The sequence below is a fragment of the Stigmatopora argus genome, chromosome 20 (assembly GCF_051989625.1).
Source record: "Stigmatopora argus isolate UIUO_Sarg chromosome 20, RoL_Sarg_1.0, whole genome shotgun sequence".
Lineage (NCBI taxonomy): Eukaryota > Metazoa > Chordata > Actinopteri > Syngnathiformes > Syngnathidae > Stigmatopora > Stigmatopora argus.
This window is the reverse complement of record NC_135406.1, coordinates 335,095-360,539: the sequence shown is the minus strand read 5'-3', so window position 1 is coordinate 360,539 and position 25,445 is coordinate 335,095. Positions and strand designations below refer to the sequence as shown.

Below are 25,445 nucleotides of genomic sequence, written 5' to 3'. Positions count from 1 at the left end.
TCAACTATGAGAAACAGGCAGGCGTGCAAAATGTACCCGGGGGCCTTCTTCTTCTGATGATGATGTCACAACAACGGTAGAATTGCGCACTCAGGGACGCTAGGCTAACCGAGGCGCACGCCTATGACGTCACTCCCGCGCCAGGTGGCTTTAATCAAATGCGCTTGTCAAAACTGCTTCCTCAAAAGCACGTTGTCCGAGAAAAATATGCAGCTAACGTGGGTAAGAGACATAAATTCCTCGGCTTTCCAACTTTTTGAGGCCGGATAACGCATTGAGCTTGGGTCGAAATCATAAACGCTACTAAACAAGTAGTCCTCCAAGCCGAAAAGTGAAACAAAACAAAACTTAGACGTAACCATATTAGTGTGTGGTATTGGCTTAGCCCTCTCATCCTGTGCAAATCATGGTTTTACCTTGACAGGGAACGTGTTTAACACACTCCATTGCCATTGACGGCGCTAAGCGTCCATTCAATATTTGGTGACGTCACCACGTTGTATTGTTCTGTTTTAGTTTGGTTTTTCAAATGACTTTGTATTCAGTTGCCAGGGTGAAGTTCTCAAGTAAATTTGGGTAGCTGTCCACTGTCCCTGGACGGCTTTAGCAGACTCTTATTTTCATTAAGACTTTGGAATATTTCATGAGAAATGTTTGCAAAACATTTTCTACGAGTGCTTGATGAATTCTCTCGCTTGAAAAGGAAACTTTAGATTCGTGGTAGAAACTAAATAAGAGAGGGCAGGGCGACGACCACCTTTGTACAAATCTATTTGGGCAAGTTTTTATTTTTTTTGTCGTTTTGTTTTCTCCCAACAGTCTGCGATTATGGAGGCGGGGCGCTTAATGTCCACCAAAAAATAAACCTGCACGAGGGAAGAGAGAAAGCAAAGCAAAGCAGAGGAAGGGAGGAGGAGAAATGCTCCTCCAGCGTGCCTCTCCTTTCCTTCGTGCCACTGGAAAATTAAACTGCGCAATTTGTGTTTTTTTTTGCCTGCCTGCGTGGACCCTGCCGGCTCGGAATGTTTTGAGGCGGATGGCGTCGTCAATTCCCTCAGCTGGAGCTCCTCATTGATTTGTTTTTCCCTTCGCCGGCAGACGGTGCCTGGCGTCGGGCGAATGGAGCCGCCGACGACCATGCCTTGCCCACGGACCGGCCGCCGCCGCCGCCGACACCACCTTCCCTCCCGCGCATGTTTGCACCGCCGACGCGCCCGTGACGGGCTGAAAAGGTCATTGAAAAAAGGAAAAAAAAGACGACGACGTTTGGAGGCTTTTTGAATGAAGACGAGATGATGTGCGTGTGTCGACTTGGACGCGCTCGACGTCGCGACTGCGAAGGTGAGATATCGCAATCGCCCATAAATTGATGCCGACTGGGGGACGATAACGTTTTTTTTTAAAGGGGTTTGAGGGCAGGGGGGGGGGGGGGGTGATAGGGGGCTCTGGCGCACTCGCTCATGTGGTCAAGTTGTAGCGCCTTCTCTGCGCCATTTCCAGGAAGAGCGTTTGAAATGTTCTTCCTCGGGAACGGACGGACGGACGGACGACGTGCTCGCCGTCTCCGCCCACCTCTCCGCTCGCTTCAGCCAGCTTTCCTCCTTGGTGCGCGCGGGTCTGCCGAGTGCGCATGCGCAGGCAGGCGCTTTCCACAGCTTTTGGACTTTTCAAAATAATAGCAGTCTCAAGCGTTTATTCGCTCGAAGATTAACCGCTGACATAATATTTCAGCAACTACTAGGCATGAGTCGCAAATGATGACGTCTGACATAATCATGCAATGGACACTATGTAAAATGCGATACAAAACCTTGTCCGCTAGAGGGCGACATATCCCCACTGACTCCGCGTTTGCTTTGGAAATCTTATGACCGAGATCTCAATTCCATTCATTTGTTCTCGCCTTTTCAGGACGTGGCCTCTCTGATCGACGCGTCTCGACCGGTGAGTCCAATTTTTCAATTTGTTCCACGCGGACGCCCCTTGCGCGCATTCGTCTTTGGCCGACGCTCCAGCTGTACCGAACGATTTGATGACGTTAGCTTTTGTCGTGGGTGCGATATCGGGAGGAGTTGTTGTTGTTGTTGTGGTTGTTGTTGTAGTAGTAGTAGTAGATTCACCCAAAGCGCCTGACGGTAATCCTCAGAAGCGTTAGAGGCTGGCAAAGGAGAGACCCAGCTGTCGACAGTACTGGGCAGACTGAGAGAAAAAGAAATTTAAAAAGAGCCAAAACTGAGAGAAACCGGGAGAAAAGTCGATATGGATTGGAAAGTCTTCCGGGGGAGTCGTAGCGACGCGCGGCGGAGTCGGGACCGACGGGGTGGGCGCCGCGAGCGTGGGTCACCCCGGCTCCCAACGGAATCGCCTGAACCTGAAAATTCACCTTAACTGACACGACGGAATTGCGAGCTTGGTGGTGGGATAAGTCAGGTGGTTGGCGCCGTGGAAGATGTCCCCCCGCTCATCTCGGCTCCCGGCTTTCCGCCGCGGGCGTCTCGGCTTTCGATTCACCCCCTCCCCAGTATGCATGGAGCCCCTTTGACATGTCCTCCGCTCCCCCTAGGCAAAAAGTCCCTTTGTACCCCCCCTTCACTCCTTCCTTTGTGTGAGGAGAAGATGGATCCCCTTTCCTTGGTCTTGAGCCTGAGCAGAGTTGTAGTCAAAGAATCATTTGATGCGCGCCGTGTGTCAACGCATGTATTATGCATCAGCTCTCCCATAGTGGGTGCATTTTTACCATCCGGACGGAAGCAATATGCGCCTCATATGTGCAATCTGACCCCCGCGTTATCACGGCTAACTCCATTAGCAAACGCTGCGTGCACGCCATTTAAGCCGACCACGTGATTGAATTTCCTGCTTCTACCGTCACAACGGGGCACGGTGGGTAAAGCGCGCCCCCGCGTATCGGTTGAATTGCAGACTTGTTGTGGTGCCGTCTACGGCTCCAGAGCCGTGCCTGGCTCTTTTCTCCCTCCGCCTCACATAGTGTGTTGTCAATGAGTCCAAATGGGGCATTCTCATGAATTGTTTGCGTTCTCTTTTTTGCTGGGCTGGAGCCAAGGCCGTCTGCGGGTTTTCCCCCGTGGGGGGGGGTTCTTAGCCGGCAACTTGGGAAGGCTCCGCTTTCAGGGCCCGGCGCCGGCTGGCGTTGCCGTGCCAACGTAATCCAAAACGCGGAGTCGCGAGCGAGCCCACCATTGGCGGGGCCGGCGCGCACGGGATGGTGCCGCGTGCCGCCGGGGGGGCCAATGGGATGCGGGCTGAGCGGGCTGAGCTGGCCGGGGCTGTTGCTAAGGGGAGGTGCTAGAGAGGCGCTCGACGCGCTCGACGCGCTCGACGCGCCGCTCTCCGTCCTTCCCTCTCGCCTGCCAGTCATTTGCGCTCTCTCTGTTTTTTTTCCCCACTAGTTTGCCCCCGTTGACTCCGTCTCCCCCTCCTTGTCATCTTGGCTTCTTTTTTGTTTTTTGTTTTTTTCCCTTCACACTTGTGCACGTGTGAAAGGGGAAAGGGCACACGCCGGAAAAAGTGGCTGAATATTTCATGCGGCGTTTCGCTCCCTCGCCGACGTGCGTGTCGACGGCTTTCCGTCAACCGTCCCTCGACGCTCACCTTTTGCCAAAGACGTCTCCGTCTCGACTCGACGGCGTCTTTTTGCGTCCTCGCCGCAAACAAAAACCTTTGTGAGCGAGGCGCTCGTTCTTACGCCGGCCCGCCGTGGACCCCGCCGGGAACATTCTACGTCACCCTGACAAAGCATCTGCTCTCTCGGCACATTTTTCCATTTCCTCTGCGAACACTTCCTGTTTCCTGGCTCTTTGTTCAACGCCCTCTCTCTCTCTCTCTCTCTCTTTCCCTCGCCCCCACATCTCTCCCCTCCTTCCGCCGTCATCAGCCTTTCCGCCCGCCCACCCGTCTTTTTGTGCGCCGAACGAACCGGGCCACGCTCGTAAATCAAAGTCCACGCTCGTGTTTATTTGTTAATAATCCTCCCCGTTAGATATAAATAGAACGAGACGGTAAGGGGGCGAGGGCTTGTAAAGTGGCAGCAGATATGGTTTTGCAGCGGGGCAATTATTGGCAGCAATTGACAGGGTGGGATTCCAAACCCGCGGCCTTTGCCAAAGGGCAACCCGCACCAGTCGCCCATGCCTAGAAACTAGATCAAACGGTAAGCGGATACGGGGAGAGTAAGGAAAGGCCACGGCGTAACGCGATCCCTAGAACACGGATCTGATTATCCGGCGCGACCCCTGCCGTACGGCGACGGGGACGCCGGGCGAGCGGCACTCCGGCGCCGTGCCAGGACTGACGCCCCGCCGACCTCCCCGCTTCCTGAGAGTGTAGACAAAGCTGGGATGCGGCCAAACGCTTTGCTCTCTTCTTTTACTCCACCTCTCTCTCTCTCTTTCTCTCTTTCTCTCTCTCTGTCGTTGTTTTGTTTGTTTCCCTCCATCCCTGGCCCTTCACGTGTCTCTTTATTGGCCAGCACACCATTTTTAGCCCTTTGTGCTTGACGGATTTCTTTATCCGCGACCGCCAAATTGATTCTCGGGAACGTGATACTCTGGATGGCTCACCCGACCGACCGGAGCTCACGCTGACTTTTGTATAGACGTCCACTCTAGAAAAAAAGGCTCATCCATGACCTTTGAAGAATCAACTAGAGTGCGTTTCATTTCATGGACTTGCGGACAGATAAGAAGGGGTCGTTCAAGGGGTCCTTATCTCTCTCTCTGTCTCTCTCTCTCTCCATCTCTGGCTCAAGGGCACCCTGACCTGTTTGCGCCTGCGTTCTGCGTGACGTCAGCGCGTCTAATCTGACTGGCGGCCGGCCACCTTATCCGCGGGGCCTCGGCCAGATGAGGGGGCGGGGCGTCGGGAGCAGATGAAGGCCAAAAGGCTCGTCGGGGGGGGGGGGGGGGGGGGGGGGGGGGGGGGGGGGGGGTTCTCCCGCCACCTAAAAACCCTTTGAAGCAAATCTTTGCACGCGTCCCGGAGACGGGGGGGAACCAACCCGACACCGGTGGCTCTGGAGCCTTTCATCGTCTCCGACTCGCACCCGGAGCGCCGCGCGTTTCTGAATTTCCGGCCGCGTCGCCCTCCATTGCCACGGCGCCCGCGTCCCTGACTGCGTGCCACGTGCGTTTGTGGCCGCTGGCGCACAGCCGAATTCATCGGTCATCTCGTGCCGGACATGCGCCTTCCGTCGCGTGGCCCACGATATTCCGTGGCCCTCGTTAGGCGCGCCGTAACTCGTAACGATGGCCTCGTAAAAGCGAGCGAGCCGAGGACAAATTAGCAGATGTAAATAACAGTGGGGTCGCCGGTGCCGTGACCCGGCGGCCGGCTTTTGAAAAGCGGCGCTCAAGACGCTTTGTCGGCATGGCTTCCTCAGCCGCTTTGCAAGCGTGCTCCACTGGCAGAATGTCACGCTGGCTTTATGCAGAGCGATTGGGTAAACCTTCCCTTATCCCCTTCCCCTTCCCCCCGGTCCCCGCAGATGTGTGAGAACTTTGATTCGAGCCCGCCGAGTTTGCTCTAAGAATAGCGGAGTAAACTCCCTCTCCCTCGCCCGCGGCCAGATCCCGCCCCCGCGTGAAACGTGCACCTCCCGTCACTCCCCGGCTCAGATCGAGGCGGCGTCGAAGAGAAGTCGTGGAATCGCCCGGAGGCCACGTCCCGGGGCTCCTCTTTGGTCTCCCTTTTCCTTCCCCCGGTTGGCCACGGCGCGCCCCCGGGCTGCCGAGAGAAACCTCCAGCCGACGCAGAAAGCGTGCCCGCGGGGGGGAAAGGCGAGGAGCCCGCCGACGTGCCCCTCCTCGCTCCCCTTAATCTGCGGAGAAAATCCAAAGGCGGCTACCCGAAAGGGTTGCGCGTCGGGAGCCCGAACGACTCGTAAATAGTCCCGCTTTGACGCCTCGGCGGATCGCCCGACCCGGCGGCCTTTTCCCATCCAGTCCGCACCTCGGAAAAACAAACGCGGCCGACGTTGCGCATCGTTGCATCACGTTACGTTTTGCGCGCCTGTCGTCTTTGACTTTTGCCTCCAGGTGTTGGCATCGCGTGATGAACGTGGGCGAATGCATGCCTTTCATTCGCTTCTGCCTTTGTATTCCATTTCCGGCCGGCCGGCGTACTCCATCTCTCTCTTGGGCCATTAGCCCCGTCTGCTCTTCTTCTTTTTTTTTGGGCCCGCTTTCGGTCCTCCTTTACGCGCTAGCGCCGCCGATGGCGCGGAGGAACTACTACTTCTCGCGCGGAGGCGCGGGACTTGGATGGGGAAGCGCTCTTCTCTTCTCCTTACTTTTGCCAGAGATGCGTCGCCGTTCGCACCTATGCTGCCTGCTTTGCGCGTGCACGGGCCGGGCGTGGAGCGACAGTGTGTGTGTATGTGTGTGTGTGTTTTTCGTGTGCACGTGAGTGTGCGCCAATCCCATCTGTTTGACACACAAGAGGAGGTGGGGGGAGCGGCGTTGGGAGGGAGTAGACGAATAAGAACCAGGCTGAGGGAGGGAGGGAGGGAGCGAGCGACGGCGCTGTGTGTGCTGTTTAGAAAAAGGCAGGGAGTGAGTGAGTGAAAAAAAAAACTGGGGGGTTGGGCTCCGATCCGAGCGTGTGTGTTGGTGCGTGCGCGCGTGGCCGAGCGCTCTCTCTGTTCCTTTCCTTTCTTTGTTTGACTACTGAGTGGGAGAAGAAAAAAAAAGCCAGTCGCAATATCCAGAGAGGGTGAGAAGGAGAAATCGCACCAGAGCCCACCACCACCGCTGTCACGTTTCTTTGGAGGGAGGGGGGAGCTCGTTTTTCCACCAGGCAAAAAGGATTTTATCCAGGAATATAGGGGACGGATTCTACAACCACTCTGTGCTCCCGACAACCATGACAATTCCGTGAGTGCATTTGCCGGATTGTATTTGTGTGCGCCCCCGTGTGTGTGTGTGAGTGTGTGTGTATTGAGAGAGCCGAGGCAGGCAGGCAGGCAGCCGGCCAGCCAGCCGGCCGCCAGCCATTTAAAGGGAAAAGGAAAACACGCAAGCACAAAGCTGGGAGGGTGGCGGGCAGCCGGGCAGGCAGGCAGAGACGCTAACAATCCGCCGGCCGCTTGGACTCTTTACGGATTGTAGTCTTTTTTTTTTGCGGGGGTGGGGGGACCCGCTGGCTCCCTCCCCCCTCCCGTCCCGTCCCGGCACGGTAAGACCGGTCCCGTCGGCGCCCGAGCGAGGGGCCGAGTCTTGGAGCAGATGGGAGAGAAGCTATGCTAGCGGGCGGCCAGGAATGTGGCACAAAGGGAGCTTGTGTGCTCCTTGCACGCGTGCGCCTCTTTGCGGACGCACCGCGGCCCATCTTTATGTCACGGGGCATCCCAAACTTTTGCACGTGAGGCCCGGCGCGCCACAGAGGGCCGACTCGGCGTGCCGACGGCCCGCCGTGGCGTCCGGACGTTCCGTCGCCTTTTCTTCCCATCCGCCGTCCGCTAGCGCCGGGAAGCCGAGGCTTGTTTTGGTGTCTCGCGAGCCACGTTGTTCCTCGCGTCTTCTCACAGATTCTTAGAAAGACGGAGCGCCAAATGCCGAAGGCAAAGGGGGAATTTCCGCTCCTCGGGCAGCGACGGAAGTGGAACGTCGCCTCGTTTTTTTTCCCTTTCCTGTCCAGCTGCGGTAGCGCCAGGCGGGGTTCACGCCGGGTCGCCCGTCATCCGACGGCGGCGCTCGCGGGATTTGCTAATGCCGCGCTAAGCCCGCGAAGCCTCGGCGCGGGGTCGTTCGCACTCGTTTGTTTGTTTTTTAACCGGCGGGAATCGTAGCGGGCTAAAGTAAAGTGGATTTGTTTTCAAGTGGGAACCCGTCGGCTGGGCTCATATGTGGCCAGCCTTTCCGGTTGAAATGCATTTGGTGTCTCCCACTGTCAGTGAATCAATCGCTCCACTAAATCATATAAGCACGTTGCCTATAGTTTGCGGTTTAGCTCCATCTTTTTTACAGACATTGCTTCAAAAGCTACCGCGCTAGCTTGTCACGGACGACGGTTGTCTACTTCCTGCTCGTGTCAGGCAGATGCGCGGCCGCTCCACGCGCAGGAAGAGGCACGGGTGTGTTTTTAAAGTCAGCCATGTGGGGGTCGCGGCTAGGGGGCCGTCCCCTCTCGCAGCTGAAGGGGGCAGATTGTGCATTCATTGGAATGGAAGCCGAGAGCGAGTGTGAGAGAGAGAGAGCGAGAGGAGGGGGTGATTGAGTGTGCTGCCTGCCTGTGAGGGAAAGAGAAAGGGGGAAGGGGCCCCCACTGATAGCTCCTGCTCCAAAACTGAAGGTGGGGGGGCCCCAAGAGCCCGGCTGGCCGGACGGCCGCACCTTCTTTACGAGCCCGTCCCGGGAGCGCACCGCGCCGTTTCCTTCGCCGAACGCCGGAGGTCACGGAGTGCACTCGGGCTTAGCCATTCCGCTAGCGCCTCGTCGCGAGGCTCCTTCGAACGCTTTGGCTTTTTCCCCTCCCCGAAGACCACGTTGCCCCTGCGCGCTCTTGAATTTGGACCAGTTCACCGGTGCTTTAGAGTACTTGTTCTGGTCTCACCAGTTTTACCAGTTGCCCCGCTTCCCGACAGTTAGCCGGATGGCGCCTGACATTGGCGCCACCTCGCCCGACTTCCATCGCTCGGGTTTTAACCCCGGCGTGTGTTAAGACGGCGTGTCGCGGGCGCTTCCGCTCTGGGGGCCCACCTGAGGCCATGGCTCGCTCCCATAACTCGCGACGTGCAGTCCAAAGGTCTCCCGTGGGACGGTGGCGATTGCAGAGAGCGGGGGGGAGTGTCCTTTTGTCCGTACGCTCCACTTTGGACCCTCGTACCGTGGGCCAAAGGAGGAGGTGCCGGTCTTCCTAGTCTTTTTCGCTACACGTGTGTCATGTATTCAACCAGCAAGTGACTTTGTGGGTGGAATCTGCTGCGCCGATGGTGTTCTCATCGCGGGATGGATTGCCCGAAGCGCGGTACGTCGGACGGGGTGAACGCGGGTCCGAGTTGACGGCGATGGCCGTGCGACCCGGCTCTCGCCGCCATTTGCTCGGGAAAGAATCGTATGTGGCGGGCGAGAGCCGTGTGTTAGAATTGTGCTTTGTGTAAAGACCAGATTGGGTTCCGCCTCATTTCCTCTCCTGAGCGGCTGGTCAAGGACAAACGCACAAGGACGCGTATTGAAAGTACACGCACGTGGAGATGCCGCGGATTTCCATGGCGACGGCGACTTTGCCAAGCACGCCAGACGGCCAGATTGGCGCCAACCTGTTTTTTTTGGGGGGGGGAATGTCAGTTCCGTGGCTTCGCCCGCCGCAGTACGTGCGGCGTCCACCGACGCTAACCTTTGGTGAATTCCAGCGACTTTGATTGGCTCCCGCTCGTTCCGCATTCCGCCGTTCCTCCGGCCGACGCCGCGGCGACGGTTACGCAAGGCCAGGATATTGCGTCCTCGCTCGGGCTTGTCGTAACTGGCGCGTGGTCCAAAAGACGCCCCGGAAACCAAAGGCGTACGTCTTTGTTTTTGCCACCCAGAGAAGGAAAGGAGTGGTTGGGCGAGGAAAACGAGTGGAGGCATGCCGGGTGTCCCACGCGCAAACCTTTTTGAGGCAGGGCGGTGCAGGTTGTTTGTCCCGCCACCGCCGTCATCGGCGCCGTGTTTGTGTCGCCAAAAGCCCAAAAGCCACGGCCCATTGGACCTTTTTCAATCTTGTCGGTCGCCCAAAACAGGATGAACGGTGCTTGCTTGAACCAAACTTTTCGGAGTCAAAGTTGCGGGCGCATTTGACTGTTTGATTGTGGTGATTTTGATTTGACCGAAGGTCAAAACAATACACACCTTGGAATATACACAACCGGTGGGTGGCGTCAACGCACCTCGATAGAAAGTATCGTCAAATGAAGTCACGGTGAACGAATAATGATGATTAGTCTTGTAACCTCTGAACGCAGTCTGAGTTGATTTATCTCGCTTGTTTCCCCTTCTAGGAGGCGGAATGCATGATGGCGGCCTAGGGAGCTAAGACGGACGCCGATACCCATGCCCGCACGGTAAGGCTACTTCTTTCTCGTTTTTGTCGCCCGGTACCCACGTGTTTTTGTTTTGGCCCAGACGAAAATATTCCCGACGGGCGTCGGGGGTTATTTATTGGCTACGTTTACTACGGGAGCGCCACAATCAAACGCGGTCTTTAATTGAACGCATCTGACTGGCTTGGGTCCCCCTCTTTTGTTGCGGCTCGGCGTCGTCATTTCTCAGTCGGCGGTGTGCGGTGCGTGCCGTGGGTGTTCCCGCATCTGCCCCTCGTCCCGCCATGCCGTTCCCACGCGGCCAGATGTGGTCATTGTGTGATCTGGATCTGCTTTGCCAGAGTAGAATGCCTTTTGGAAGTTGCTGATACAGGGAAATTGATTTTGAATGTGACAAAATTGAAAAAAAAATCCATGGGCCACACTCGTTTGAATAATACTAGTACTACAATTGGATGACAAAATATGCAGCGATTACAATTCCGTTGTCCTTTTGCGATTGGGCCAGTTTTGTCCGTGCGCCTTCAGGCGGAGGCCGACCACAAGCGTCTTCATCTTCCTCCTCCTCCTCCTCCTCCTCCTCCATTTCCGCCGAGCAGTCACGTCTGAATCACTCTGCGTGGCGCCATCGTGCGCTTGAGCGCGGAGAGGCGGTCGCGGGAGTGGTGAGGCAGCCCGACTCGCCGCTCTCGTCTCGCTCCGCCAGGGAATTCCGAAGCCGTGGGCTGACGTCAGCGCGCGCCGCGCTGTCCCTTTAAAAGGGGAGCCGCCGCGTGCTCGCTAGCTCGCGGCAGACCGGGAACGACGGTCCGTGGCGAATACCGGCCGGCGATCGATCCGGATCGGGCCAGACTCGCGCGCGCCGAGTTCTCCTTTCTAAGGATTCATTGGCCGAGCCGAGCGGCGGATGGGAAGGCACTCCGAGGAGCGGATATCCATCCCTTTCCGTTCGGAGCCTTATCGCGCTTTGCCCCGGAGTCGCCGGTGAGTCTCAAAAGTTCCCACCTCTCGTCGTCGTCGGGACGAACAATGGGGAAGGCTGCGGGGGTTGCCAGATGCTAGCTCTTGTTTTGCTTTGTTTACGTTTTAAACTGTGGAGTTTAAAAGTTTCATTTATGGGTCAGAAACATCGTTGCTGGGAAAAGGGAAGCGAGTCAGGCAAAAGAGAAAATGACTGCCGCCGCCGTGTGTGCTCGAGTAGGAGCGTGCGTGTGTGTGTGTGGCGGGGGGTTGGGGGTTCCCGGCCCCCCCTTGCCCCCCTGTCCCCCTAGCCCAGCTCGACTCGACCCGGCCGTCAGTCTTATGAAGTGAATGGAGAGCCGCCCCCAACCAAGCGAGTCAATCCTCACGCACACAAAGGGACGGATTGAAAGGAAGTCATTTGCATCACCTCTCTGTTTGGATGGGGGAAGGGAGTCAATGTCTGCCCCCCCGCCCGCCACCCCCAGTGGAATGGGGAGCGAGGGACATCTCTGGGGGAGCCGTTTGTTTGTTTCCTCACGTCATCGGACGTGCCGACGGCGATGGCCGTCGAATGACTTTTCTGCGCTTTTTGTTTTTGTTTTGAAGAGTCGGTCTCTGGCGCTCGCCGGGGCTCCTCTTCACGTGCGCACGCGTGTCGGCCGGCCACCGTAGCGGGGGTCGTAAAGTTCTACAAGGGCCCCCCCGGAGTGCGCCGGCTGAGCCCCTCCCCCAAAGCCTTTGAATGCTCACTTCCGAGCTGATCGATTGACGTGGAAAAACAGCTTTTAAGGCCAGGCTGTAAAAAAAAAAAGCCCCCACCTACCCCCCTCCCACACAAAGTTTGTCCCGTGCGCCTACTCGCAAGAATGACTAGTCAGCGACGGCGTCGCTTCAGTATTTAACCCCACGGCTCAGTAGTTTCCCGTAAAATGCTCGCCCGGTGACGAGGGACATGCTGAGGATCTTGACTCTGGGACCTTTGCGGGGATTCGCCCGGTTTGGGGTCGCCACTTTTGTGGCCTTCTACTAACGACCAGGAGATCCTCCTCTCCTCTGCGGCTGCAAATTTCTCAGCTAGAGGCGAGTCGCGGAGCAATAAGTCGCAACTCGTCCTCGACTCGCGAGCGCGATCGAGCCCGAACTTATCGCTTCGCGCGCACGGTGGCGACTCGTCGTCATCGGGTGAAACAGAGGAAGCTTTCAGCCGCGGACGGGCGGCGTCTACGTGTGGAATTCCTCCACGCGCCGAGACGGAGCCGGTCGCGCATGCCCGACTTCCCACGTCTCGCCGTCGCGGTGATAGATCGCTACATGATGGACGTCTGCCACGCGGGAAAGGGTTAAGAACCCTCACCAGGGGCCTCCGAGGGAATTTTGAAGAGTGTCCCTCGCGGAAACGGCGGCCCACGGGTGCCCTTTGCGTGTCGGCGTTCCGAGTTCTGAGTCACGGTCTTCTTCCGTCTCGCGCAGAAACGTTGAGTAATCGCCGACGCCGTGATGCCGTGCCGCCGTGCCGCCCTTGGGCACGATCCCGTTCGGTAGCGAGTCGTGCGCGAGGCTTTTGTGACTCATGCCAAAGGGCGCCTTTCTGTTCACAAAGAACTGGCTTCCAAAACGCCACGTGACGTATCGCAGGGTTTTTGCCCAACGGGAAGCCGCGGTCCACCGTCTGCTCTTCGGGGGAGGGGGGTCTACTTCCTCCGGTTGTGAGAACGACTTCCTTTTTTTTAATGCTGCGCTTCTTGTCTCTCTTTAAACGCCCACAAAGGCATGTGGCGCACAGTCACTGACGAAAGCCTTTATTGGCCACATCTCGTTTAAGCGCCGAGATGACAACACCCGGTGCTTTATCCGACACCGTCGCGACGAACCGACTTTAAAACGGTTCTCTCGTGCGTTGTGCTCAATTTAACTGAGGGGTTGCAGTCACCGGGGGTGGGTTCCGGTGACCCTAAATGTCCCGACTGACGCAGCGCTCACTTGTGCCTCTCCTCTCGTCACAGCTGAGGGAAACGGAAGAAGGACGGACGGTCGAGACGTTTGGAGCGGGGCCTCTCTGTGCTGCGGAGGGGGGCTTCGCCGGTGCAGTTAGGCTGGTGAGTTGAAGACCCGTCCGTCCGAGTTCCTCCGCTCCGAGACGCCGTGGCTTTTGGGTGACCGCCCGCCGTGCGCAGGCTGGATGCATCCCGCCGCGGTGGAGCCGTTTGGCGGGCGTGGCGCACGGGATACCTTCTCTCAGGATGGACTTCACCGGGGACCCTGGGCTCCCGTGGGCGGCCGCGCCTGGCAGCCGTCCGGCAGGTACGTGGGCTGACGCCGGCCGGGGTTTTGGGCGGGCGGGGTCGGCCCAGCCACGCGGTGCGACGTCTGGTTCTTTCCCGCAGGTGTTTGCCCGGAGTGAACCAACACCAGCTTCTTCCCCATCTACCTCCTGGTCCAATTCACGGACTCAACCAAGCCAATAAATTCTTCAATGGCGGGTAAGCGATTGTCGTCACGCTTAGCCACGGACCCCACGCGTTGGACGACCGCATTGCATTGCCGCTCTTCGTCCAGGCCCATTCGAGGAGGCGACAAGTTGGATCTCCCGCAAGCCGCGTTGCCGGGTCTGGCAAGGGAACAGCTCAGACCGCTTCCTCCTCCTCATCATCCTCCTCATCCTCATCATCCTCTCCATCATCTTCACCCTCCCCTTCCTCACCGGGCGTGGGAGCAAGCGGGTCAGCTCTACGCACCCCACCACGCTCCGCAAGGGCACCCGGCCGCCATTCCGATCGAGCACTCGCTCCGCCTTCACAATGGCGCCGGCGGATCCCTCCCGAATCCGCATCTCCCCGCCGGCAGGCCCGTCCAAGCCCTCAAGGTGAGTCTGAATGCCGACATTTTGAGTTGATGCGCTGTCGTTGCTCACCTCGCCCGTCCCCACCCTCCAGTTTGGGGGCCCTCAGGAGCAGCAAGCCCACCGAGGCGCACCACTGCTAGGAGACGAGGTGTGGGCTCAGGTGCAGCAGGTGAGCGAGCGCTCTCCCGTCGACCGCCGAGGACCGCGCCCTCCCTCCGGTCGGACCCCGCCTCCGTTTCCTGGCGGGCGACCCACTTCTTTGTCTCTCTCTCGCAGCAACGGGTGCACGGCGGCAAGATGAGCGCCAGTCAGCTGAAGAGACCGTGGCCTCCGCTGGGCGGCCACTCCGTCATCCAGCACGCTCCGGCGCCCCCCTCGCACCCGATCAAAGAGGATTGGCCCTGCCCGAGCAAGACGAAAAAGAGCTCCGAGGAGGTGAGTGGCCAGGAGGTCCGTCCTGACCTTCTCGGCCGACTCCGGTGTCTCAACTCTGCTCTTGGCCCGCGCAGATGTCTCATCCCGGGCAGCAGCGCGCCCCCGGGTCGGTCCAGCCTTCGCCGTCTCAGCCCTATCACGCCAAACCCGTTTTCTGGAACCCCTTCCACAAGGAGAACGACAAGTGGCAGACTCAGGGTTGCGATCGCAACATTCCGCCGTTGCCGCCGGAGTTCCAAGGCCGACCTGTGAGAACGTTAACCGGATTTGGCTTCAAGCGCTTTTGTCCGTCGGAGCGTCGGGGTATCGGGTCAATTAAGATTTCTTTCTTGCTTTGTGCTTCAGGTGGCCCATAAACAAGCACTAGGCAGCTACTCCCACAAGATGCCCCCGGCCGCAGGGGCAGGCGCGGCCGTGGCCACTCCCTCCACCGCGCCGCCATCTCTCACCTGCCCTCCTCCTAACTACAAGCAGGGATGTGGTCCTCACGTGTCGAGGGACTGCTTGGCGCCTCAGCAGCCCCCCCATTTTACCCATTGCGGCCCCACTCCCACGCCTCCCTGCCAGGCCCTGGAGCCGCACCGCCTCCGAGGCCCCCCGGCCGGGACGCCGGCGGCCGGCAGAGATCCGCATCGGCACGCCCAGTCCTCACCAGCAAAACCCGCAGCCAGCAGCAACAGCAGCGTGCCTTACAGCAGCCACCTTCAGCCTCACCCGGGACTGGGGCCCCGATGCCCCCCCACGCCTCCGCCAGCGCCCGCCACCTCGCTCCCTCAGCCGGGCCAGCAGGGCGGCCTCTACGACGTGTGGAGGTTCCAGTTGCCGCCCGGCGGCCACAGCCGACCCCCGGTGAGTCGTCAAAATGTGGCAGTTCGGTTTCCCGGGTGGAGGGGGGTCCCTGGCCCCGGTTCTCCCGTGCCCCCTTTGCAATGCCGGCGGCAAAGATGGGAGGCCGCGGGGAGAACAATTAGCGTGTTTCCAGTTCAAATGACGGTCACCAAAATGATCCACTTTGTGTTTGCCCCACAGGTTTCGGGCCTCTCCAAACCTCCGGTACCGATACCTCATCACCAGCAGGGCCACAGCCAGGATAGTCAGCGCCAAGGTCCCGCGGGCCAGCCCCCCGGCGGCTCCACCCGCACGCCGGTCATCACCCCCAATCGTTCCTCCTGCCCCGTCGGTGCACGCGGCGCTTGCCAGGCGAGCGACCCCGCCAGAACCCACCAGAGGGGTCGGGAGCCGGTCGTCCAGGGCTCCGCCAGAGGCCCCCGAGCGTGTCCTCCCCGCCCCCAGGCCATTGGCGGCCAGCCTCCTCGTGAAGTGCGGGCGAGACCGGAAGAGCACGGATCCCCCGAGGCCCGCGCTGGGCGCGCCTCCTATTACCCTCAGTCTCAAGTGGCTCAAATGGCTCAGGCTACCCCCGCGTGTTGTACCTCCTCCTCCTCTTTGTTCTCCTCAGGGCTCCCCCAGGCGGGCGACGGCGTCTTTCCGGGCAGTGCGTTTAAATCTCTCTCCGGCGCTCCTCCCGCTTACTTTCCGCCGTCCGGGCACGGGCTGGCGTCCCCCCAAGCGTACTATCATCAGCGCATTCGCCCGGGCCCCGCCCCGAACTCCCAGTCCATCGAGGAGGCTCTGGACAAGCTGGACGCAGAGCTGGAGGGCCACGCGCGCGCCCGGGAGGAGAGGAAGAGGAGTGAGAAGAGAGAGGAAGATTGGCGCAAAAGAGAGACGGCCATGGCGCAAGAGGAGGAGAGGAAGAGGAGGGAGCGGCAAAAGGAGGAGGAGAGGAAGAAGAGGGAGAAGCGGGAGGAGGAGGAGAAGGAGCGGCGGCGCCTGATGATGGAGCAAGAGAGAAAGAGGAAGGAGGTGGAGAAGCTGCAGGCGGAGGCGGCGGAGGAGCAGCGAAAGAAAAAAGAGCAGGAGAAGCAAGAGCTGGAACGCAAGCGGAGGGAGTGGCACAGGCAAGTGGAAGAGAAAAGGAAGAGAGAAGAGGAGAAGGAGGAGAGGGAGAGGGAAAGAGAGAGGGAGAGGCAGAGGCAGAGGCAGAGGCCAGCCAGAGAAGAGGAGGAGGCTCGAGGGCAGTCTGCCGCCAAAAACCTGGAAAGACTTGTTTGCAGCGAGGCCCCGCCCCCGTCCACCTGCACGGCTCCGCCTCCGGCTCCCCCTCCGCCTCCCGCCCCCTCGCGGGCCTCGCCTCCCTACCCGTGGCTGAGCCGTGGCGGGGCGCCCCCCTCCGCGGCGTCGCCCCTCTGCGCCGGCCGCCCGGAGAAGCTGCGCCCGCCTCCGCTGACGCCGCAGACGGACTTTGCCCGCGAGAAGCAGAGGCAGCGGGAGTTGTGGGCCCACCTTCCCGTGGGGCAAAACATCTCAGGGAACGAGCGGCCCCGGCTCGTCTACTCGGGCGAGCCCCCCGCCGCGCGGGCCGTCCCCAAAGACCCCGCGCCCGTGCGGCGGGAGCCCCCCAAGCTCTACCAGGCCTTCCCCAGAGAGAAGCCGCCGGACCCCCCGCCGCCCCCCACGCGATCGGACCCGTCCCCGTTTGAGGAGGAGCCCCCCGAGTTGTCCACCGACGAATTGGCCAACATCATGGCCATGCTGGACGAGTCCATCAAGAAGGAGGAAGAGATGTACGGCGAGGGTCCGCTGCATCCGTTGGCGCCCGGCGTCGAGAGCTACCCGCGCGCCCCGGACCTCCTCCCGGCGCTCAAGCGTCAGCCCAATCAAGACGACTTCCGAGCCGACCCTCACGCCAGCCCGCCCGTGCTGAGCCGCCAAGGCTCGCTGGCGTCCCCTTGCAGCCGGACGTCTTCGCTCAACGAGGAGGTGGAGCAGGAAGAGGAGGAGGACGAGGAGGAGGGAGATGGGGCTTACCTTAAAACCTCCCCCCGAAAGAGAGGAGTGGGGAGCAGCACCTACCGCCACAGCGACCTGGCCAAACTCTACGGCCTTCCCGAGCAGGATAAAAGCGAGGACGACGAGGACGGCGGCGTGGACGACGACGAGGCGAACGAGGACGACGAGGACGATGGGGAGGATTCCGAGGCGCCGTCTTGCTCCCCGCCGCCTCAAAGACCCCACCTCCACCAAACGGGCGTCAACAGCACCTTCAAGTCCCTGACCACGGTCCCGGGGGGCCAGAGGTACGCCTACCGCGGCGGACCTTTTGGGAGACCTCCGCCGTCGGCCCTGCTCGGCGTCAAGTACGCCTCGTCGCTGTCGCTGGGGCCCGATATATGCCGCCAGCAGCGCGCCCGTTCGCCCGATCCCGCCCCGTCCCCTTTGAGTCCGGCCGACGAGCCTCCGGGGTCCCGGGCCGAGGCGGATCGCCCCGCCTGGGTGACCGCTCGAGACGACGACCCGCCTTCCCCGGCCGCGGAGGAGGAGCGACGTCGGACCGCCATCGAGCAGGCCGGCGAGGACCCGGAGTCGGCGCCGGCCGGCGGGGCCGAAAAATCCAGGCACCGCGGCGAGAGCGGGGAAAGGAGCGAGCCCGAGAGAACCAAGGAGCGGCGCAGGGACAAAGAGAAGAAGCGGAAGCGCGCTCACAAGGACGAGGACGCCAAAGAAAGGAAGAGGCGGCGAGACGAGCGGGACCAACGGGAACGGGACGAGGCGGCCTTCTCCTCCTCTTCCTCGTCTTCGCGCTCCGGCGCCGCCGCTCACGGGCGCCACGGGGAGGGCAAGGCCCACAAGGACAAGCGCCACCACCACCACCGGCGGATCCTGTGCGACCTCAACCTCCAGAGCAAGGAAGGAAAGAGCCGCCACGCTCACCACGACTCGGACAAGAAGAAGCAGAAGAAGGACGCCTCGGGCTCGGAACGCCGGTCCAGGAAAAGCGAGCGCTCGGACCCGTGGCCGCGCTCGGGCGAGCTGCTGAAGCTGAAGGCGCTCTCGGACGGGCCCCACAAGGAGCTCAAGATCCGACTGATCAAAGTGGAGAGCGGCGACCGGGAAACCTTCGTGGCCTCCGAGGTGGAGGAGAAGAGGATCCCCCTGGAGGACATCAGCATCGCCAACGGCGCCGCCCAAGTGGTCCGGTCTTGCAAGTGAGTACTCCGCGCCGGCCGGCCCAAAGCCGCCGAGAGGCGCCAAACGTCCTTGTGCATTCTGCCTCAGGGGGGCCCGAGTCGAGGGCAAGTTCAGGGAATCCTTCTTGCTGCCGGCCCTCTCCGTCAAGCCCGTTGTGCCAGCGGCGGAGGAGACGGAGGAGGAGGATGAGGCGGCGGCGACGGCGGAGGGGGAGTCCTTCCCCAGAGAGAAACTCAACCCTCCCACTCCCAGCATTTATGTAAGACCGAGGGACCGAGTGACAACTTTGTGCTGGTTTATTTCACTTGATTTCTTTTTTTTCTGCAGCTGGAGAGCAAGAGGGACGCCTTCTCCCCCGTGCTGCTGCAATTCTGCACCGACCCAAAGAACCCCGTCACGGTCATCCGAGGCCTGGCCGGATCTCTGCGCATCAGTGAGCGCTCGCTCGGGCTCGCCGTCCGTCGTGGGCCGGTGACGGACATGGGCTCCCTTCTCCTCAGACTTGGGCCTCTTCTCCACCAAGTCCCTGGTGGAGGCCAACGCCGAGCAGGCCGTGGAGGTGAGGACTCAGGTGCAGCAGCCGGCCGACGAGAACTGGGACCCCAGCGGGACGGGCCAGACCTGGCCCTGCGAGAGCAGCCGCTCCCACACCACCATCGCCAAGTACGCCCAGTACCAGGCGTCCAGTTTCCAGGAGAGTCTGCAGGTGAGGGGAGGGGTGGAGTCTCTCCCGGGCCGCCGCCACCGGGATTGACGCGAATGGAATGGCGCGCTACCTCAGGAGGACAAAGGGAGCGACGACGAGGAAGAAGAGGATGACGACGAAGAGCGAGAGCGGGACGTCTCGACGGACCGCAAGCCGTCCGACGGCTCGGACTGTCAGAGCAAGGACGCCAACGCCAAAGAGAATAATAGCTGGTAAGGATCCGGTCGTGGCGTCCGATGGCCGCCGTTTCTCCAGCGGTGCTTTGTCCTCGCGTGCAGCGGTGAGCCCAAGCCCATGGGGAAGATCATCAAATTTGGCACCAACATCGACCTGTCGCATCCCAAGAGGTGAGCACGACTCGGTGGACCGACCGCGCAGCCCGCCGACCGTTGACTGACCGCGCCGCTCTTCCAGGTGGAAGTCTCAGCTGCAGGAACTCAACAAACTGCCCGCCTTCATGCGCGTGGCGTCCAGCGGAAACATGCTCAGCCACGTGGGCCACACCATCTTGGGCATGAACACCGTCCAGCTCTACATGAAGGTCCCCGGGAGCCGGACGCCGGGTAAGCCTCGCCCGGGCACGCGTTGCGCCGCCGACCCCCAAACCTTACCCGGGCGCGCGACTGACGCTGGCGGTGTGTACCCCGTGCCGCAGGACACCAGGAAAACAACAACTTTTGCTCGGTAAACATCAACATCGGCCCCGGGGACTGCGAATGGTTCGCCGTGCACGAGAACTACTGGCAAGCCATCAACGACTTCTGCGAAAAGTGAGTGGCTTGCCGCCCGCGTCCACGCGGTGGCTCGCAGGGGGGTGCGTTCTTCCAACCGTGCCCACTTTGGCGCAGGCACGGGGTGGACTACCTGACGGGCTCCTGGTGGCCCGTGTTGGAGGACCTCTACAAGGCCAACATCCCAGTGTACCGCTTCATCCAGAGACCGGGGGACTTGGTGTGGATCAATGCTGGGACCGTTCACTGGGTTCAGGCCGTGGGCTGGTGCAACAATATCGCCTGGAACGTGGGACCCCTGAACGGTAAAGGGGGGCGCGGGGGTTTGCCCAGCGGCCAACGGGCGCACAAAGCCGCCGGCGAGGCGAACCGGGCTTTTAAAAACTCTTTGGCTTTCCACTCAGCTTACCAGTACCAACTGGCCCTGGAGCGCTACGAGTGGAACGAAGTGAAGAAGGTCAAGTCCATCGTGCCCATGATTCACGTGTCGTGGAACGTGGCCCGCACGCTCGGGATCGCCGATTCGGACACCTACAAGATGATCAGGTGCGCATGACTTTCCTGTCGCCGTCCCACGGTGGACAAAATGGACTCGGAGCGAGTGTTACCACTCGTATTTGGGGCTCAAAAGCCCACGTGTTGAGATCCACCTCCGTATCTGGCAGACACTGTCTCCTGCAGTCCATGAAGCGCATCCAGATCCTCCGCGACCAGCTGGTCGCCGAGGGGAAGAAGATCTCCTACCAGGGCCGGGTCAAGGACGAGCCCGCCTACTACTGCAACGAGTGTGACGTGAGTACGGCTTGGGGTTAGGGGGGTCAGGGTCTGGGCCTTAGCTAGCTCACTCAACCGGCACCTTCCCAGGTGGAGGTTTTCAATTTGCTCTTCGTGACGAGCGAGAGCAGCAGCAGGAAGACGTACGTGGTTCACTGCGAGGACTGCGCCCGGGCGCTGGGCCCCGACTTGAGCGGCGTGGTGGTCCTGGAGCAGTACTCCATGGAGGAGCTCATGAGCGCGTACGATTCCTTTACCCTGGTGAGCTAACCCGAGCCTGACGCGGTTTTTTGGCCTGCGACTTCTTTCGTGAACCGGGATTTCTTTTCTTCCAGGCTTCCTCTTCTTCCTCTTCCTCCTGTTCCTCCTCCTCCTCCTCCTCGTCCTCGTCACGGTGACAGGACAGGACAGGACTCCCGTCCCACGCGCCCTCAGCCGCAACCAAAACTCCCGCTCTTCGGGACAACACAGACAGATACAGGATAAGAAATGCTTTTGGACCACGGGACATTAGGGCCAAAGAAAGAAGCGCCGGTTTCAAGTCGCCAAGTACGAGACAAAGCAAAAATGGCAATATTAAAAAAGGTCGCAAGCTGTACGTTGCGGAACGCGGACGGACGGAATGCGGCTAACGTAGATAAGCCAGCTGCCACGTACGTCGACATAAACCTGCCATGGCGACTTCAAACCGGCTTTTAGTGATTTGAACCTCCCTGACGTGAGGACTTGAAGTGCGCCATATGGCGTGTGCTTTTTTTTTTCCCCAATATTTCTTTGGCCCTAATACTCGACGGTCCCGGCCGGGTGAAGGTCGTCGAATGGTTTTGTTTACTCTCGCTCACTGTTTACAAATGGAGACATAGCAGTTTACGCCTCCCTGATGGTGCTTTGTGAAATGACCGTTTGTTTTTGAAATTGAGAACAATAATTTATTGTTTTGTTTTTTCCCCATTCAACTAGATTTGCCTAGATATATACGTATATATATATATACACCACCACATTGGCCTTGTCACTTGTATTTAGAAGAGAAAAGGGGGACAAATACTAATAATAGAGACAGGCGGAGTTTGAAATGTACAATAGTTTGAAACGCCTCAAGACATACGGGTTTTTATAGCGTTGCTCATTTTTCTAGGGGCTGGGATTGATTTCATCTTTTTGTGCATTGGAATTGTTTATTGATCCTTGAATTCAAATGTGTACTTTGCATTTGTTTGGTGCTTTTTTTGGTTGGTTTGTTTTTCTTGTTCCAGGAGCTCCGCGTCCTCTTGCTAGGGGGGGGGGGGGGAAGTTGTATATTTAATTTAAAAACATTCCCCGTATTTATGGGACGGCTGTGGCTTTTCTTCCAAAATACAAAGCGGGGCTCTCCCTCATTTCCATGTCGTACTTTTGACCATGAAGATGTCACATGTTTTCCTTCCCTCTTCTGATGTATAGGAAATAATATAATGCCACCTTTGTACGTAGACTGAGGACACTGCTCACGTAGAATTATTTGTATGATCTTTCATTTCCGGGATCTTTTACATGAAGCGTCACTGATTTGATTTGAAAATTCGCCAAGGATTTGGACGGTGCTCAACTTCTCTTTCTCTCGAATTCTATTTTTCCTGTTGCAATATGACCGTTTTCTTCTTTGTGCTCATCTATTTATAACTGCACTGTGTAGAACGTTCATACACACACACCAAACTGAGCCAGATTTGTCTTAAAACGCTTTGTGAATTTGTGTGACATTATGATTATTAATAAAGCGAGAAGAATTGTATGTCCTGGTTGCTCACGAAAAACAAAAGCAGGAAAGCATTTCTGAACACTGCAGGCCTCATCAGGTATGTATTTAGTTTGAAGTATTAACCAATTTAACTGGGAGGGGAGGACTGACAGCAAACGCTTGTTTGCTGGCAGCAATATAAAGCAAGCAGAGTTCAAGTGAGGACGTGTGGCACTGACTACTGTCCACAGAGCGGCGCTGTGGGCCTTAGTTATTTAAACGCGCCGTTGAGCAAAAGAAGACTAATGCGGAAGTCCCTTATTTCATGCTAGCACAAAGAGAGTGCGCATGTTTTATTGTGAGCGTGCTCGTTTTCCCAGCGTCACCCTCACAGTCCTCGTGTGAATTATCTGCTCTGTTCTATTGTGCTTTCGTAAATAAAAGGAACAAACCACACCGTTTTACGACAGACATATGTTAACCTCCTGCTATCTTGTGGACATTTTGAAGAATTGCACCCTGCAATGGGTTTTGAACCAACTGCCTATTTCTCATAGTTAAACTGGCCTTTAGTATCAGACATGGTAACTTGCTGACTTTAAAGAGTCTTCAGTTGCAGCCATTTGGGCATTTAGTTTTAAAATAAAGCAGTTTAGCAAAGCATTGTCTTTTGGAAGGTCATTAAGAGCCTTTAAATATTTATTTCCTAGTATACTTTTGACGCTTTGTTTACATTTTGGATAGCCTTTGCGCACGCGCATTTTCTCCGGCGCTCCCCGATGACGTCAGTGTGACGTCTAATATTTTCAAGCATGAAGAGAAAAGAGGATGCGAGGCTCAAAAGTTGACCAAGAAACCTTTATTGACAATAGGATTGTTTTGTTACGTGGGAGGGTCTTTTGCAAACGATTAGTTCTACGTGGGGCGGCTAAGCGGGCGTGTTTACAGCTTTTCCCCCCTTTTTTCATACTTGACGGGGAGTGTTTGGCCGACGTCCGTCCAATCGCCCCCGCGGCGCCGACAAAGGTAAGAAACGCTGCGCTGAATTCCTATTTGCCAATGCAAAAACCGTCAGCGTTGTCTTTTTTGCCGCAGCATGGGAGGTTCATAGAATAACATGCCCCAAGGTATGTTGTGATAGAAAACCATTCATGGGTGCAGGACTTGAATGTCACCACAAGAGGGCAACAAGTCAACATGTGTCAGGTAAAGGCCATTTAAAATAAGAACAGTTGGTTGGAAAGCCATTGCTGAGTGCAATGCCTCAATACTACCACAGGAGGGCAGCCAGTTAACCTATTTCTGGTAAAGGGCACTTAAACTATGACTATCAAACTGTTGGTGAGGAAGCTATTACGGGATGCAATTTCTTAATCCAGCCACACGAGGGTAGTAAGTTCACATAACTCGTGACACTTATTTCAGGGGAGTCACAGGGATGCTAGAGGCATAGAGGATAATGATAATCAATAAAGGAACAAGTAATAAAGACAAGTGTGTTTTGTTTTATTCGCGAAAGCACGATAGAATAATTCAGGTCATTCACACAAGGACCGTGAGGTAACAAATGATTTATTCCCCCCCCCCCCTCGCGTAAACAAAACATTAAACAAGGCGTGTTTCCTCCATTATATGACCATGTATTCTCAATTAGACAATCATGTATGGCACATCATTTATTCTCCAACATACAAGCATGTATAGCAAGGCGTTTTTTTACTTCAATCAAAACCAAGCATAGTCAGACATTAAATATGTAACCAGGAATTTTCTCCCTCCAATATACAAGGAAAAATGCCTTGCTTTATATTACCGTTAAAAAAACAAAACGCTTTCTCCCCCGCCGACAAAAGGGCGTCTTGGCAACGGGATGTGTGTGTCATGTTTACTTTAATGCCACTAAGACATTTTGGCATGCTCATGTTAATTCTAATCCACTCCTTTCAACCGTGCCACCTGTATGTGTGTACTCATTGAAGGTTGTCGCATTTGCTAACAACGGCTTGGACGTCCGTCGTCTGTCTTTGACCCGGCATAGGAGTTTTCAATCTGGGCTAGGGGCCAATGGGACCCCCGTCATTCATTTTGAAGGCATTCAAGCGGACCTGCCGGCTCAGTGCGTGTCTTGACAACTGGGAAGATTTTCCAGGAGGCGCTCTGGCCTGCCGTTGGCATTGCAATGATGATGATGTCAGAGTGTCCGCCCGCTCCGATGACTTTCTCTTGCGCGCAAAAAAAAAAACGGGGGGTGGCTATCAAAGACGCGCCTCCCAGTTCCCATTTGACTCGGTGACGGATTCCCACCAGCTTCAGTCTGCACGAGAGACCACCCGATCCAGGTGAGAAACTTTTTCTTGCTGCTTTTTTACATGAGCGGACAGCAAATAACCCCAAGCTAAACCCTAGAGAGAAAGCGTCATGGTTTGTGAGTTGATTGTTCCGGGTGACTTGCAGGTTGGTTTGCCAAGCATGCTGGTGGTGGCGCTCCTCCTCCTGTTGGCGGCGCTCGGCTCGCCGTCGGGCGCGGAGATGCGGCTCGCCGGGACGACCGCCACGGCGGCGCTCCAGGGCTTCCGCGGTTGCGCGGTGCGGGACTTTTCTTTCGTGGCCCAGAAGCCGGGCTGCAAAGGGCTGCGGGTCACCACCGATGCCTGCTGGGGGCGCTGTCACACCTGGGAGGTAAAAGGTGCCGCCGCCGCCGTCGTGGGCGGCTTCCGCCCGGTACGCAAAGGGATGCCACGGCTGTGTTGCTCTTGGCAGAAGCCGCTCCCGGAACCCCCCTACGTCCACCGGCACCACCGCGTCTGCACGTACGCGCTGACCCGCTACGCCAGCGTGCGTCTGCCCGCCTGCCAGCCCGCCGTCTCGCCTCTGTATCACTACCCGGTGGCTCTTCGGTGCCACTGCGCCGTCTGCACCACCCTAGATAGCGAGTGCGAGAGCTTCTGACGGACGCGCTTAATAAAACCATGCCAATCCGACCACGACTTTGCCGTCTTTCATGCGCACGCGAACCCTGCAGAGAATGAAGTCCGAGTGCCACGGTCCCCCTTGTGGTCGCTCGACCGCCACAGGGCCTGGACACGTTATCTATAATCCTTATAAAGCGTGATTTATGGATGCATGTGTGTGTGAGAGGGTTATGTTAAGATTATCTCGCTACGTTTGTCCAAACGCGCATCGTAGAGAGTTAACATTTTTTTTAT

General features: G+C 58.0%; 2 protein-coding genes across 11 annotated transcripts; both read left to right on the top strand.

Annotated features, from left to right (window-relative positions):
• Nucleotides 1–205: 205 nt before the first annotated feature.
• kdm6ba (lysine (K)-specific demethylase 6B, a) lies at nucleotides 206–22,293 on the top strand. 8 transcript variants are annotated; one of them, XM_077588786.1, is made up of 25 exons: nucleotides 206–222; nucleotides 1,099–1,341; nucleotides 1,912–1,944; nucleotides 9,995–10,057; nucleotides 13,003–13,095; nucleotides 13,174–13,300; nucleotides 13,384–13,479; nucleotides 13,556–13,862; nucleotides 13,933–14,010; nucleotides 14,118–14,276; nucleotides 14,351–14,524; nucleotides 14,622–15,125; nucleotides 15,306–18,325; nucleotides 18,396–18,567; nucleotides 18,636–18,741; nucleotides 18,809–19,014; nucleotides 19,090–19,226; nucleotides 19,293–19,361; nucleotides 19,429–19,577; nucleotides 19,670–19,784; nucleotides 19,863–20,050; nucleotides 20,150–20,291; nucleotides 20,411–20,537; nucleotides 20,610–20,780; nucleotides 20,855–22,293. In XM_077588786.1, the coding sequence occupies exons 6-25, from the start codon at nucleotides 13,179–13,181 to the stop codon at nucleotides 20,915–20,917; spliced, it is 6,105 nt and encodes a 2,034-aa protein (XP_077444912.1). In that variant the 5' UTR covers nucleotides 206–222; nucleotides 1,099–1,341; nucleotides 1,912–1,944; nucleotides 9,995–10,057; nucleotides 13,003–13,095; nucleotides 13,174–13,178; the 3' UTR covers nucleotides 20,918–22,293. The 8 variants fall into 8 exon arrangements, with proteins under 8 accessions (XP_077444912.1, XP_077444919.1, XP_077444911.1 ...); XM_077588785.1 differs by lacking the exon at nucleotides 206–222 and having other exon boundaries at nucleotides 872–1,341; XM_077588793.1 differs by lacking the exons at nucleotides 206–222; nucleotides 20,855–22,293 and having other exon boundaries at nucleotides 871–1,341; nucleotides 20,610–20,789.
• Nucleotides 22,294–23,025: 732 nt separating this feature from the next.
• On the top strand, nucleotides 23,026–25,214 carry gphb5 (glycoprotein hormone subunit beta 5). 3 transcript variants are annotated; one of them, XM_077588848.1, is made up of 4 exons: nucleotides 23,026–23,265; nucleotides 23,335–23,445; nucleotides 24,219–24,918; nucleotides 25,000–25,214. In XM_077588848.1, exons 3-4 carry the CDS (start codon nucleotides 24,658–24,660, stop codon nucleotides 25,186–25,188), a joined length of 450 nt encoding a protein of 149 aa, XP_077444974.1. In that variant the 5' UTR covers nucleotides 23,026–23,265; nucleotides 23,335–23,445; nucleotides 24,219–24,657; the 3' UTR covers nucleotides 25,189–25,214. The 3 variants fall into 3 exon arrangements, with proteins under 3 accessions (XP_077444974.1, XP_077444973.1, XP_077444975.1); XM_077588847.1 differs by having other exon boundaries at nucleotides 23,335–24,918; XM_077588849.1 differs by having other exon boundaries at nucleotides 23,026–24,578; nucleotides 24,694–24,918.
• The last annotated feature ends 231 nt before the right edge of the window (nucleotides 25,215–25,445 follow it).